The sequence below is a fragment of the Aulostomus chinensis genome, chromosome 16, assembly GCF_037954235.1.
Source record: "Aulostomus chinensis isolate RoL2024-O1b breed Wild chromosome 16, RoL_Achi_v1.0, whole genome shotgun sequence".
Taxonomy (NCBI): Eukaryota; Metazoa; Chordata; class Actinopteri; order Syngnathiformes; family Aulostomidae; genus Aulostomus; species Aulostomus chinensis.
Window position 1 is genome coordinate 7,962,903 of NC_141335.1, and position 15,984 is coordinate 7,978,886.

At 40.7% G+C, this 15,984-nt stretch overlaps 2 protein-coding genes across 2 annotated transcripts in view; both read left to right on the forward strand.

Annotated features, from left to right (window-relative positions):
• The window catches only part of ryr2b (ryanodine receptor 2b (cardiac)), a 176,394-nt gene extending 165,378 nt beyond the window's left edge, over positions 1-11,016 (forward strand). The window contains exon 104 of the transcript XR_015109326.1: positions 10,982-11,016. The gene's annotated coding sequence lies outside the window, so the exon portion shown is untranslated. The remainder of the gene's footprint in view (positions 1-10,981) is intronic.
• A 402-nt stretch (positions 11,017-11,418) lies between these two features.
• On the forward strand, positions 11,419-15,416 carry chrm3a (cholinergic receptor, muscarinic 3a). Its single transcript, XM_086179635.1, has one exon. The coding sequence runs from the start codon at positions 11,419-11,421 to the stop codon at positions 13,369-13,371; it is 1,953 nt and encodes a 650-aa protein (XP_086035761.1). The 3' UTR covers positions 13,372-15,416.
• The last annotated feature ends 568 nt before the right edge of the window (positions 15,417-15,984 follow it).

Below are 15,984 nucleotides of genomic sequence, written 5' to 3' on the forward strand. Positions count from 1 at the left end.
CTCTCACAGGGATTATTATTTCAATTCCTCGCATTGTTACTCATCATTGTGTACCCGACCATCAAACGGCTGTCTGCGTGTGGTTTGTTGGTGCCATCGTAAGCAAACACTCGGCTGCAGTAATCTGGATTGCAGCAAAACTACCAATAAAAGCAGATCTCCTCGCTGCCTGTGGTCATAAAGGAGAATAAACAAGGTTAGGGCAGAATAATTATGCTGAGCTATTTCCTGGTATTAAGGGGCTGAAGGGACTTCTTCTCTTGTACAGATACACGTCCTGTTTTTTTCTGGGTCTCACAGCAGTTTGTATATTCTACCTGAAGGGGAAATTTCCACTCGATGGCTCAATTATATGATAATAAATACCATGTTGTCGCTAATGCCTTACTTTATAAAAAGATTAATTTCCTTTTATGGAAAACAAATGTGTATGTCTACCTTGACTAAAATATCCAGAAAATGTTAAATAATTTAGGTCCTACACAGCATTGATGTGAATGATTCCATCTGACTTGGATGGCTTTGAAACTAAAGTGTGAACAACGAATAAATAAATAACCAGTCTCCAAAAATGAATTTGATTCAGTCTGGCACTTGGCCTCAGTCGTTTTTAGCTATGCTGGAAATGTCAGTCTGTCAGTTGGTTGGTATAGGATGTAAATATAATTCATTCAGGAACACTCCTGTCATGGATTAAACCATTTATGGCAATACAGTTTAGTTTGGAGCTGACTGCCTCAATCTGTCTGGGCTAGCCAAGCAGCATGCTAAGCTAAACTAGAGAATCTCTCCCTGGCTACACAAGAGTGGCCCCAAAGCAGAACACTGAATTCCAGATTACTATTGAGCCATATGACACAAGCAGGAAGGTGGAAGCAAAGCTTTTCCAGCAGCAGCAGCAGGAGTGTGTGTGTGTTTGTGTGTGTGTGTGTGTGTGTGTGTGTGTGTGTGTGTGGGCCAGCACAGGTGTGGGATGGAGCCATATCTACATCATCCACCTTGTTGGGAGGAAGGTTGTGATTGGTGCGTTGGCTTGTGACAGCTGGGGTGGATGACTGCCATGTCGACAAGAACTAATGTTGGAAAAGTGCAATATATGGCATGTGTGATTTAGAGCTGTAAAAGAAAAACGAGAGTAAAGCTATCTGGTGGAACAAAGATTGCATCCTGCACTTGAGTATTATTTCTGCCAGTACCCACATTTGGGCCCATTCCTAAATTAAATCATCCCCCATTTATTTGTGAAGTTTACTACAAACGCATGCGCACACTTGATATTGAATATTTTAACCAAAAAATGTATGTGATGATTAAAATTTTAAAAAGAAATGATATATGAAAAGATTCTTGTTCTGTATGACACACCTGTCAACAGTCTATATCAAAAAATAACTCAAAACGCCATTTTCAAAATAAACACCATGAGCAAAATAAGTCGCACTGACCAAAAGAGATAGTTTGCAGTGACTTTGTAGAAATGCCATGTTTCTTATTGAGTCTTTATTTCATCCAGATTCATCTCCCAATTCAGCCAAGCATATTCATGTCCAGTGCAATAAACTGTATATATGTTTAACCTTGACAACCTGGCCAATACCGCCTGTGATGAGGGTTAAATGGTTGGCTACTTTCAAAAGGCACATTTTATATCAATAGGACGTAAAGTGTAAGAGACGGGGCCTTCAGATGCTTCTAAATTACACATACCCGTGTGAGATGAAGCGTGTCCTTATCTAACTCTTTTCTCCTGGCAAAAGCCAGCGAGTAATTGAAGTGGCTGACTTTTTCCCGCCGCTGCTTATGTTATCAGCCCATTAAATAGCCGTTGTCATCGAGAGGACAGATTTGAGCTTGACTTTGACACGATAGGCTGCTCTTACTTTCCCATTTCCACCTGCTGTGTTCACATTTCCAAGCATGAGTCAAATCTTAAAATACACGCTCTCAGAAACACACGCACACACACACACACACACACACACACACACACACACACACACACACACACACACTCTCTCCTGTACCTCGTGGTTAATAATTTAACTTTGACAACAAAAGTAACAAGGGAGGACAGTGGCTCCGCAGTTAGAAATGTTGCCTCACAGCCAGAAGTCAGTTCCTGGTCACTAGGATCATGCCGACAAACATGTATTTATTTATAAAATGGATGGTGCATATTAATGAACATTTGTATGTAAACATGCCAGATTGTAGCCAGAGGCTAATTTTTATCTGTAGTCCCTGGGCAGGTTGATGTAACAAATATGAAAGCATTACACTTGGATAAACTACACAAAGGTCAATCCAGCATCCTATACAATATATATGACATTTTGCGTCTCATAAATATAATATAGCATATTCACAGATAAAAAGAGAAACCACTCAAGTGCTCAAAGGTGCCAAGTGCTTATGTGCTTCTTGCAGATTGTTTTTAACTGAATGCTAGTGTGTTTATTGTAATAGAATTTAGCATAGAGGAGTGCAGGCACACAATGCACTGTATGCACTGTAAATACACACCAGCACAGTCAGAGGAGGTTCAATGTCTGGTTCATCTTCAGCCATACCTTCACATGAAAGTGGAACAACATCCCCAGACTGCAAGTGGTAAGCTGCTGTACAGTGTGCTGCCTTTAAATGAAACGATATTTTAGTACCGTGCCAAAGGTGGTTCTCCCTCCCTCGGTGAGACTCGTGGTGGAGGAAGTAGTGCTACTAATAACCTTCCCCTGGAACTTAACGTGAACGTGGTGGCGGAAGGTGCAGTTTCCCCCATCTGAAGCATTGGAACGGTTGTGACATCAAACAGAAAGAAGCCATTTCATGCTCTGACTGATTATTAACCATTACGCATTGTTAAATCATATGGATTGCATCTATGTCAAAAATGGAGCGAGTATGCTAATAGGGAGAGCTTTAGAGGATGCATACTGCAGATTAATAAAGGATCATATGACAGCGTAATATGTGGCTGAATATCGTCAATTCGTCAGTCTGACACTTTCTGCCAAAGGAAAATAAAAAGCACGATTTTAATTTATTTTTCTGTTACTGTTTTTATTTTTGAACTACCTTTGGCAAGCAGGTAATGTTTCATCTGTTTATTTGCATCTGTGACTATTTTGATACCAGGGTTACACAAAAACTACCAGCTTGCTTATCAAATCTCTTGTTGGGGGGCTGAAGCTTTGAGCCAAGCAGGACTATATGTTTATGTTTTTGGTTTCAACAAAGTAAAAACACAACATCTGCTCACCTTTAAGCAGTAAATGAAGGTACTCATACTCTATAGGTTCTACAGTATGGCTCATGAAGGAGCTGAAACTGTCTGTCCATCCCTCTTGGCACATGGAGCTGCAGCAGCTGGCTCTACCGCCTCCCTCACAGCTTCTGCTCTACCTGCTTTCCTGCTTTTGAAGTTGATGGGGGGGTGGTTTCTGCGCCCCCCCCATCAGACACCACCCACATTTGACGGCATCAATCTTGTTTCTACTGAGGCACTGAACCAAGACGTTGTGTCTCCGCTAGTGATGACATGTTCAGCCTTTGGTAGCTTTGTAAGCATCTGTAGTTTTTCAACCTTTGTTTGGAAGAAGTGCTTGCTCACTCAAGATGTGCTTGTTTCACAACCCTTGCCACCATCTTTTGGCAGGAGCCCCATCACCATCTTGTGATAACTCAGCTCGTCTTCTGTAACAGTAAAATCTTGTATCATATTAATAATGGTATTATTATTATTATTATTATTATTATTATTATTATTATTATTATTATGAGTAGTAGTAGTATTACATATGGTTGCAGACATGTGGGGCAATGATTTAAATCCAGCATGTAGGTGTCTTCATGCCAGGACTGTCATCAAACGCATGAAGTTTTGAAAAATCAGTCCATTTTGTGAGTCCAGAGTAGTGTCCTGTTCTATGGCGTGATTGGCCGCCATAGCTCGGCATCACTTTTAACTCACAAGCTGTGCGGTAACCCATCGCCAAGTTCTTCAGGGGATTCAGAACATTTTTGAGACAGATCTGGTCTGGCTTTGCATTTAAAACCGTTTCTGATGCCGCAATCTCTTTCTGCCATTAAAAGTTATAGTTATGATTTAATATGTCAAGACAAGTCAGTTTTATTTGTCACGTGCCAAATCACAACAAAAGTCACTTGACAAGTAGAGCAGGTCCAGTACCACACTCCTGCAATGAATCTACACCCAACAATTCTCCATCAGCAAGCACATCCTGCAACAGCAGCAACGAAAACCTTCCTTTTAACAGGAAGGAACGTGGAGCAGATCCAGGCTCAATGGGGACGGCCTTCTGCTTTGACCAGTTGGGGGGAAAGAGAGCAGGAGGGCGGGGCAGAGACAAAGAAAGATAATGGAGGAAGACAGATATATAGAAGGAAAGAGAGGGACTGAGATAAGAGAGACAGAAAGGGAAGAGACTGACAGGCGGGGACGTGAGCAGGTGGGGCTACAGGTGGCAGCTTGGGCCTCTTCAGGTCTGTAGCCTCCTCCAGCAGAACCAAGGATCTTGGATGCTGTGAGCCCAAAGGCTCTGGAGAAGAAAACGAGTTAGTAACACATACAGTATGAGTATGATTTATGAAAATCATACTCATAAGTACATAAGAAACTGGGAGACGGTTCCACAGGAAGGGAGCCTGATAGCTGAAGGCTCTGACTCCCTTCTACTTTTAGAAAGTCTTGGAACCACAAGTAACCCTGCATCCTGGGAGCGAAGGGTTCTAGCTGGGTAATAGGGGACTATGAGCTCTGTCAGATATGAAGGTACCTGATTGTTGAGGACTTTGTATGTTAGAAGAGGAATTTTAATTCTTTTCTGAATTTGACAGGGAGCAATGCAGAGAAGTGGAACCCTGACCTCAGGTGAACCAAGTTTTGCCCATGGGCCCTACTTTGGGCAACCCTTTTCTAGCAGCAGCTTCAGTATATAGCTAGTATAGTCAGTCAGCTGGTGCAGCATCACTTCCTCTAAAGGTCATCCAAAATACCCTACATATGTCACCTTTTTTTTTTTATTTACAGGACAGACCGAGTGTCTGACTGCAGCCTACTAAACCTTCTTCTTCTTCTACTTGAGTCTAATTTTAGCGAGTGCCACAGCAGTTGTAGCTTACGTCATGTGTTGGTGTATTTGTAAATGTAACACAAAACGTCTGGAACAGAGTTGGTTTACACCAGCTTTCTTTTATTAGCTTCTCCACTCAACAGATGGAAATCAATAACTCCACAGCAGCCGGTGTTGTGGCACTGCACTTGCCAGATCCCATTTCACACTGAAACAAGCACCCTCACCGCCTTTCATCACTTATGTGACCTGGATTAGGAACGGTACATCTTTGAGTGTTATCCCTCGTCATGCACCGCCTCATCAGCTGGGAGACAGCAGAGGCTTGACTGAGATTGATCTTTTCATAAATAGCACATCTCATCAGATTGAAGGTATTGTAGCTTTCTGAAGACACAATGGCACATATTCAGACACAAGTAATGTGACTGCTCTCTGAATCCTCCGTGATGAGTTGAAGGTCTTGATTCCTTCCTGCTCTGACTGTTTATCCCGTGGCCACAAAGCAGCGATCTGCAATCTGAATGACAAAGCAGCTCTGGCTACAGCCACCGATGGTAATCACAAAGAGATTTCTCTCACCTCCCGGGTTTACTGCACATTTTTACATGCAGTCTGTTCTCTCTTGGAATAGTCAGTGCATGACAACTCCACTGTTGTCAATCCAATCTAGTAGTTGATTACTTTATCAACGGCGTGATTGTTTTTTGTCATGAGGTTCTGGTGGAGCCTCGTCGTGCGTTGTTTTACAATAGCTTTTGTCATCCTCAACAATGGGGGAGGCATGTTAAAAACTTAATCCAGACAGCTTGAGGTAAAAATATCACAAATTGAAAATATTCTTTAATAATATAGATTATTTGACTGCATAGATGAATTACAGAGCCCTTAAGTGGCCATACAGAGAGAAAAAGGTGATGCGTTTTTTTTTTCAATTTTGAAGGTGATTTTTGAGGCCGTGAGATTATAAATTAACTAAATGAAACTAAACAAGTCTGGTGGCCATGAATTAATCAAATTGAAGGAACACGCTCTATCTTGTGGCCTTAAAATAACTACATTGAGGGAGCATGTTATATCTGGTGGCCACGAAGTAACCATTGAGGGAACAGGTTGTTCCTTGTCTTGTCAAAATAACTTCAGTGTAAGAACAAGTTACTACAAGTTTTAGTACATTTGTGGCCTTGAAATATTTAAATCAATTATAAATTAACTATAATATGGAGAAAAGTTATGTCCCTTTGCCTCAAAGTATGTATTGATTGTCTCTGCATGCCCACAAAAAAAAAAAAGAAAGAAATCTGTCTGCCACCCCGGGGCTCCATACTATATTAAATAGAGTGGAAAAATTTTGATATTGCAAGAATCAATCTGTACCAACTCCCAATTTTATTAAAAGGAAGTAAGTGTCAACATGAATCATCTCTGCTTGGACGTCATCTGCCTTTGTCACTCCTCTGATGAATTGCTGGAAACAGAAAGCTTAAATACCTGTGTTTTTGTCACCCAATCATTTAGATGCATACTTTGATGTCGGCCAGTTGGATGAAGCCGTCCAACCGTACTGGGACAAATGTCAGCAAACACATCGTGTTACATCACGGTAAATGAGTATCGATCTCCCCGCGTACATGAAACTATCACACCTACGTGCCTGGGAATTAAACCTGAGGGGCTTTAGTGTCGGCTAGGACGGACAGAGACACAACAGCAGCGGGGTGTCGAGCGAGCCTGCACATGGCGGGAAAAGGTGTCGTCATCATGCTTATTAAGTGCAGCTTGAGGGAATTCAACAACAATATTTAAAGCCATCCCCCCCGTGTTGCGTTGGATTGAATCAAATTTTATTTCCAACTACAATTTTGGCTCCATATAGTTATGAAATCAAGATACGACATAAAATACTGTGTGCTTCCTGTGCACCCCTGAATTTAGCTACAAGTTCAGTGAAAAGTCTCTTGGCAATGATGTTAAATAATAATGATCTCAATATTAACCAAAATGATTGCGATTATCTTTTTTTTTTTCTTTTTCTTTTTTTTGCCATAATGGAGCAGCTCTACTCTGCTGTGCAGCTGCTTTCGGCTGCCAGGGGATTACAGATGTAAATTTATGATAACGATTGCAATCTGAGGCACCAGCCAGGCTCAATTCTACATATACAGATTTTTTTTCTTTCCAAGTCACTGTTGCAATGTTGTTGTTGTTGAAAATGCAGCATGGATAAAAAGCACGCATGCACACACACACACACACACACACACACACACACACACACACATTCACTTGCCAATTTATTAGGAACACCTATACATTGAAATATATAATGATCTGGTTTGACACGTTCATTTATTTTAATGGTCATTTGGAGGTTGTGATACCTCTGAACGCTACTGAAGTACTACTATAGACTAGAATCTATATACTAGATTTTCCTAGTACTACTGTATTTCATATGGACAAGGGCTGAGGTAGACACATCCAGCATATACTTGCATGGTACTGGAAAATTGCTTTTTGATTTACTTCGCTTTAGCTTGCACCAACTGGCGCACACTGGAGAAAAGTAGAACTGTGCACGGAACACATTCCAAACTAGTTTGGTATCAGTAATACAAATTATGCTCTTATTAATGTTCCTGAAATTATTATTTTAAACTAAAAGTATTAATATTGATAGTAAGACTGATATTTCTTGATGGTTTTTTTAATGAGGAACAGAGATATGCAGGACCATAAATCTTGAAATCTTCTTTGACATTGTGGGCAAAAATTATTGTTAAAATTCCAAATTTAAAGCTTTTTCCAATCAAATTGATTGTGTGTTTTTTGTGTGATTAAAAAAACTCTTACTGTTTATATTTCTGTCACCTCTTTTAGTCTCCATGCCACCCTCTTTCCATCCCAGACCCACTCGTACTGAACCAGTACAAATCCATGACCAAATTAATTTCCCAAACAATACATGTAAAACAATCAGGACTAAAAGACTGAGAGAACCCTGTCTCTCCTAAAAACTAGACCAAATCATGAAGTATAAAAGATACCCAGATTTACATCTAAATAGTTGTTGTTTTTTCAATTATTCAGCCAAGAGAGGGCACCATATCTGTATAGATGATCATGTTGAATAAAAAGGTTATATTCTTCGGCTCATTGTAAAGATGACAAGGTATTCTTATCTTCTCAGGAGTCACGTTAATTCTTACATTTAATTTTTCAACAAAATATCATGGTAGACACAGAAGAAGATGCTCTGGAGGGGCTGAACCAAGGACCCTAACTAGGAAGGCTTGCACTACTAGAGCTGAGGTGAACTCTCACCAACCGCAGCTTGAATTTCACGGTGGACCCCCCACCCCCCCACCCTCCCCTTGCTGTTAATCTCTGCTTCTGTGGGTCTTCCTGACCCACTGGTGTCCACACTGAATTATCCACTGACTCTTAAAAATGAACCAAAGCCAGCACAGGGATACACAGCTGATATTTGTTCATCTTTCATCCCCTCTTCTTCTTCTTCTTCTTCTTCTCCCCTCTGACTCTCTGTTTTTCTTTTTTTTTAACAGATAAAACTCTTCACTGCACATGTGCAAACCTCCTGTTTTCTTTTTTGTTTTCTTTTTCTCATTTCATTTTTCCACCCGCTGTTTTATTTTATTTTTTTCGCTCAAAGTCAAGGTAGCAGATAGAATGATTTCCCTACAGTTCGAGCCCTTATCTTCACACAGACACATTTGTGTTGTGTAAGCCAATTAAAAGATATTTAACACTCATTAGTAACACACTGCTGTCTTACATGCTCAGTAGAATTTGCTTTGTAAAAAATTTAAATAAGACCTTGTTTTCTTCAGAGGCTTTTAAGTTTGCTCTCTATCATAAATGTTGCAGTGCCGTACATTTCATCTCACAGGCTTTGTTGTTGTATACATGTGATTTTTTTTAATTGTGTCTTTTGTTGTCATCATGTATTTTTATTTTGTTTTGATGTTTATTTGTATTTTATGCTATTTTCGTCTACGTCAATGTAGTTTATGTTTCCATGCAGATATCATTGTAATGCAAAAATATGCATAAATATTCTATGCGCAGCACCATAAAAGGTATATGCATGAAACGTGAGAGGATATTGTTTGTACTTGTGCACTAAAGCAGCGATGTGTCCACAGCGTGGTGTTTGCAGGGAGCCTCCTGATAATAGTAGTAGCCGTGTGCGCTCGGTGTCACAAACAGCTGTGAGTTGCTGTTGGCTACTGGGGTTCTTTAACAGCTCCGTGGGAGGTCCTAGATTGTGTCAAAGCACAGGTGCTGCACTCAGCTTCAAATACCTTTCTCTGTGGGATCAAGTTGCGTGTGTGTGATGGTGACCTTGTGGCAGTCTGGTTTTTGTATTTTTGCTTTTCCTTACAAGTGTAAGGATACTTCTATAAAATTGTGTAGACGTTTTGGCTGGGTTAACGGAAGGGGTTGATGTAGCAGGCTGTTTATTCTATCTGTTAAGGCCGCCTCGGGTTAGTGTCAGGTTTTTAAATGCAGTGTTGTAAACATCAGCGGAAGAGCGCCACGGTCACAGTTTTCACAATAAGAAGGAACAAGGGTGCAGTGTGCAACAAAAACTGCAGTTTTCGTCAAAGCTGGAGGTGCTTCTTCACATGTCCTTAACATTTTTACCGTGTGGAATCCTAATCTTTAACCCAAGATACATATTCATATAAATACATCTTGAGAGGAATCCTAAATACATCACATTGAGAAAGTGTTATGCCTATTTAGCATTCATTTTTGAGGAAGCTAATAAAAGGCTGTGCTTACAATAAATAGGTTTATTTTTACAGGACATTATCTTTTTATCTCACTATTTTGAAATAATAAGATGATAACTTGTTATAACAAGATATATTAACCCATAACATCGTGATATTTTCTCATCGTCACAAGTTAAAAAAGCCTGTTATCCTGAGATAATAACTCATTACAACAAGATAATTAGCTTTTTATCTCAACATAACGGGAAAACTTACCTCTTAGGGTGCTGTCCATTTTCTTGAGATAATGAGTTAAATAAGTGATTAGGACACGATATCATCCTGTTGTTATCATTTAATAACAGAATACTATGCAAGAAAGATATCATATCCCTTCATCACAACATGATATCCCACTAACAAGATAACCGCATAAAATATTGATCATCAAGCACTGCATTTCTTGGCCTCCGTACATTTTTATGCATGTGATATTAAGATGCAATATATATATATAGAATATTTAATTTGGACAGGGAATTCATACAGTGAGTTGCCAATTTTAAACAGTCATTTTGCTTTTCTTCCTGCTTGAATTTGCATCACACGTAAACTTTTACACATCTGTATGCAAAACACCATGGTAATTATCATTAACTGCACTGCAAAACTTGTATTGGCTAATACATGCTGCTCTCAAAAATGCCCGTTCCTCATGTCATTATCCAATTAGCGGGGAACTGCTTTGACAAAAACAACAGGGTCTTTGCTTTTAGTGTTTGCTTTTCCATCATGAAGTTATCCCCAATCATTGAACAAAACAACACTTGATATTCTCCGGTTCACTTTGCTGGTAGCTCTCGCGAAGACATGTTTTTTCTTGATTTTGCCAGTAGCTTTAGTCCCTGCAGAGCTGGCCAAAATCCATTATTTTGGTTAGTTTTCTAAAAGGAATCCAATGCCCCTGATCATATAGTTTGTGAGAAAGACCAGAAAACATCCTTTTTTTATTAACAGTCAAGTCTTTTCTTTTTGTTGTCCATCACATTAATATTTTTTTTAGAAATAAGACTTATGTCTGACTGACTAATGGCCTTGGACAAACACCAGAGCTACATTTATTTATTTATTTTTTTTAAATAAAAGGTCACCAGGATGCTAACTGTCCCTGCCACCACTGGTCCGACACAGACACTCTCTAGGACCTAATGCTGTCCAAGATGCAATCCCAGCACAATCAACTCTGCAGTTTAGCCAATCATGTCTGTAAGTGAAATGTCTCAGCTGTTTCCCTTGAAGCTGCAATATTTTAATCTTATTGAAAGTGTTTGCTGTCTAGTCTGGTTGATTCAGATGTCAAGCTGCAATCTAATGTATGGCTTGTAATATATTTAGTGTGCTTACATATATTCTATAACTGAATTGAGCATAACTGCCTTCCAGACATCCAGTTTCATGAAGTAAATTTCTAGCCCCACCTGCTGGATAGGAAAAGCAACTGCAGCTAACTCCCTCAGTCACTCTACCCACTCTCACCTCTTTTTCTTTTTCTGCTCTCTTTTAGAATATGCCAGGACGTAACAATGACCTCCAACAGCACAGACCCTGGTCTCTTCCTGATTGCCAACACTTCACCAGCAGTGGCAGGAGCCTACCCACAATCCAATGCACTCCATCAAGGAGGAAATGGAGGAGGACCCTGGTTGGTTTTTCATGTGAATACCGTGGGTGATAATTCCTCTTCCACCAGCAAACTGTTAAACCTCACTGCAGAATCCGCGAATGGAAACGGAACTGCAACCCCGGATCCCTTGGGTGGGCATCCTATGTGGCAGGTTGTCCTGATTGTCTTGCTGACAGGTATGCTGTCGCTGGTCACCATCATTGGAAACATCCTGGTAGTGGTATCCTTCAAAGTTAATCGCCAGCTAAAGACAGTCAATAACTACTTTTTGTTGAGCTTGGCGGTGGCTGACCTCATCATAGGGGTCATATCCATGAACCTCTACACAGCTTATCTTGTGATGGGTTACTGGGCCATGGGCAACTGGGCCTGTGACCTGTGGCTGGCCATAGACTATGTAGCCAGCAATGCATCGGTTATGAACTTACTGGTCATTAGCTTTGACCGCTACTTTTCTATAACCAGACCTCTGACCTACCGTGCCAAACGGACAACTAAGCGGGCTGGGATCATGATAGGCCTAGCCTGGTTTGTTTCTCTTGTTCTGTGGGCCCCCGCCATTCTTCTTTGGCAGTATTTTGAGGGTAAAAGGACTGTACCCTCACATGAATGCTACATTCAGTTCCTCTCAGAACCCACTATAACTTTCTGCACTGCCATGGCGGCTTTTTACCTTCCTGTGACAATAATGAGTGTTCTCTACTGGCGAATTTACAAGGAGACTGAAAACCGCTCAAAAGAGTTAGCTGGATTACAAGGTTCGGGAGCTCGTGGCGGGACAGGAGAAAGAAGTGGGAATGGTGGGGTTGAGAGAGCTCGATTTGTGCATCAGACGGGCAGTTCAAGGAGTTGCAGCAGCTATGAGTTGACCAGGTTGTCCAGGAGAAAGAGTGCATGCCGGGAGTTAGTTGGTCGCTTGCACTGCTGGCCTGGGGTTCGTTCTTGGAGACCTGGTAGTACCCGACAAGGAGAGGGGGATCCGGACCAGAGTAGCAGTGACAGCTGGAACAACAATGATGCTGCTGTCTCATTGGACCACTCTGGGTCTTCAGAGGATGAAGACTGTGGGGGCAGAGAGATGATGTCCCAGAGTCACACTATTTTCTCCATTGTTCTCAGCCTGCCTGGTATAAAGGCTGCTGTAAATTCACAGCTCACTACATGTGAGGATCTGGATGCAGCCTCAGAAGAGGACCCCTTAAAGGGGGCCGAGTATAGCCGAGACAGCCTCTCAACTGTCACCACCGACACCACTGCCGCCACAACTCCAGACGGAGCAAACAATACAGAAAACAGCTACCACCAACGCTTCTGCACACGCAAGATTCTGTCCATGCCTACCATCCAGGCTCCTGCTAACACGGATTCCCTGGATGGGTCCTCAGAAAACACTGCCACTGACACTAATACCACCAGCACAACCACCAAATCCCCCTCTGTCCCAATGTCCTTCAAAGAAGCAGCTCTTGCAAAGCGTTTTGCTGCCCGAGCTCGGACTCAGATCACCAAGAGGAAGCGCATGTCCTTAGTGAAGGAGAAGAAGGCAGCTCAGACTCTCAGTGCCATCCTCTTTGCTTTCATCATCACATGGACACCTTACAACATCATGGTGCTGATCAATGCCTTCTGTAAAGTTTGCATCCCGGCGACTCTGTGGGCAGTGGGGTACTGGCTGTGCTACGTCAACAGCACAGTCAACCCAATGTGCTATGCCCTGTGCAACAAGACTTTTCGCACAACATTTAAGATGATACTGCTGTGCCGCTGGGACAAGAAAAAAAGGAGGAAGCAGCAGTTCCAGCCGAGGCAATCAGTGGTCTTCCACAGGAGGATTCCCAGAGAGTCCATGTAAAAGGACAAGAAGTTGGTACATAAGAGGGAGTGTAAGATTTCACATAGGTTAAGGAAGAAGAAGCAGTTCTCTCTGTGAAGCTTCTTGGAGACTCTTCCTCGGAGTTTCTCTACTGGTGTATGTAACCCAGCAGTCCTATGTGATGATTTTGGGGTTATGTGTTAGCGTCCTTGTGCATGCAAGAAAATCTGAAAAAGGTTAGATGGAGAAATGAAAGCGTCCCCCGTCCCCCCCCCCCCATCCTTGAGGAACTCTACCATTTCACAAGTTTATCTAAGGGGAAACTGAGTGGAAAAATAATAGAAAAGGGCTTTAAAATGCATTGCAGGAGAATTATTTAAGTGCAATTGTCACAAGGGGAAAGGATATCCTCGTCACGGGGTTGGGGATTGACATTTCTTACTGTTTCTCTATGTGGGTAGATAGATCTGTAACGTGCAGAGTGGTTTTGCATTTCAAACAAAACTATGTATCTGTAATACATCACTGAAAGCCAAGACAAAAAAGTATTTTGTGTTCACAGGCTTAAACATTGTACTGATAAGACTCGCCAGCCTCCTGGCTGGCATCTGTTTTTATCAGAACCCCTGTACATTGCCTTTCTACATGGATATAGCTTTCCTGTGTTTGATGGAATTATAAAACATTCTTCAATTGTGTCCTTACTTTGAGTCAACAGAGATCTGTTATTTTTGTGATAATCATCTTTCTAAGTATTCCTGATATTTTGAGCCAGTCTGAAAATGATTCTTCTGATGAACTGAGTTGTGAATATTCTGTGTGGCACCACAGTCAGTGAACTGCTGTCGTGTTCAATGTGATTGTCGTGGTTTTTTCATGGTGGAGACAATAAGTACATTTGATCGTGTTTTATGTACTTGCGGCTTTCTGTTAAAGAGTAATGAGTATAAAATGATGATATTCCGTCTGTGTACATTTGGATATTAATGACTTGATACACGATGACTGATTGCACACACAAAGATGCCCATTTATAAAAACTGTGTTTTCATTTCACTCTGCCTTTTAAATTTTTACAGAATGATGCATCCCAGGAACGGTTTGCCATCCATTTTTAACTGAGTAGAGCAACAGCAGTCTCTAGTGGCTTGGGAGATACTGTATCTATTTTGCAGGCTTTTATTACTGTCACCCCAGCTTCCATAATGCAATCATAACATCCCATTCATTCATTCATAAAAGACACACGGAAAAGTGACGGTTTTGTACACAACTGTTCAGTAATTATTCAACCCTGTTTGTTATAATTGGCTTATTATCTGGTTATTATAATTTTTGATTAAAAAATATTGTTTGGCATGCAAAAAAATGTCTACACTCATTGAAGATTTCTGTTTTATTTGTTTCATATTATTTATGGGGGATTAATTCCTGCCTTAATATTGTTACAGAGAACAATTTGCAGTTAGTCTTGGTTTGAGCAAAGATTGTATACCACCCATGTTCAACATAAAGATGCCAACGAAAGAAGAATTTTTATTTTTTACTTGTAATTTGGATTATGTCATAAAGGTTTGTTTTTTTTACAGCAATAGATTTTGTATAAATGTTGAGGACACAGTAGCCCCCCCCCCCCCCCCTTTCATGAGACTGTCATGTACCATTTATTCCAATTAAACAAGCAGAAACGGTACAGAGTGAACTGAACGCTACGCAATTTCTATCCTCTTAGATTCCCACTGGTACCTCCGTTTTGGTGGGATATGGGACATGGGTCAAAATGATTTTCTGTCTTTCAGGTATTCATTATCAAACTAATATATGTGCTGATTTATATTTTTATGTCGGGATAATTAGTTATTTGATGCCATAAAAGGCCGTGACATTGTGACTGACAGCTGCTCAGAGTGAGGTGTCAGTAGATGTAGGAGGGAACCGACAGAGGAACATCAAGAGGAGATGTAGCGCATGGTTTTCAATGCAGCCACTCCATCCACGTGACATCACCAGCGCAAGATGGCAGTACCTGTCTGGGTTTTTTTTATACTGGGAGGAAGTGGTGGAAAAAAAACACTTATGCAGTCAAAGGTTACAGCCCCCCCCCCCCCCCCTGCAAAAAAAAATGTTTTTAACATGGTGAAAGCGAAGTTGAAGGCAGACACCTGTCTACTTTGACGACTGGCATACTAATTTGATGTGCTTTAAGCAAGAGAAGTGATTTACAACTTCTTTAGTGAATATTTGGGGCTCAGATCAAAAACTCCAGTACCACAGAACCTTGTGGGTGAAACTATAAGATTTTTTTTGACTCAAATATTTGGAATGTAACACTTCAATCATATTCGTCTTTTAAGTCAATAAACAAACAAAAGAAATCTTGACATGATCTTTTTTTGTGTCTGACGCCAACAGTTGTTGTACTTCTTTGTTAATGATTTCATTTATTTATATTAACTCAGTAAAGGGATACAACAGCACTTCCGACTAAACTGTCTTTGTTTTTTAAATGGTCTGTTATGGAGAAGAGAATTTCTGAGAGCTTTTTGAATAAATGAATAAAGATATTTTACACAAAACCAGAAAGAACATCTAAATTTTAATTTTTTGTTTGTTTTAATAGCACCAGCTGCTTCTTTGTTTAGTATCAAAAAA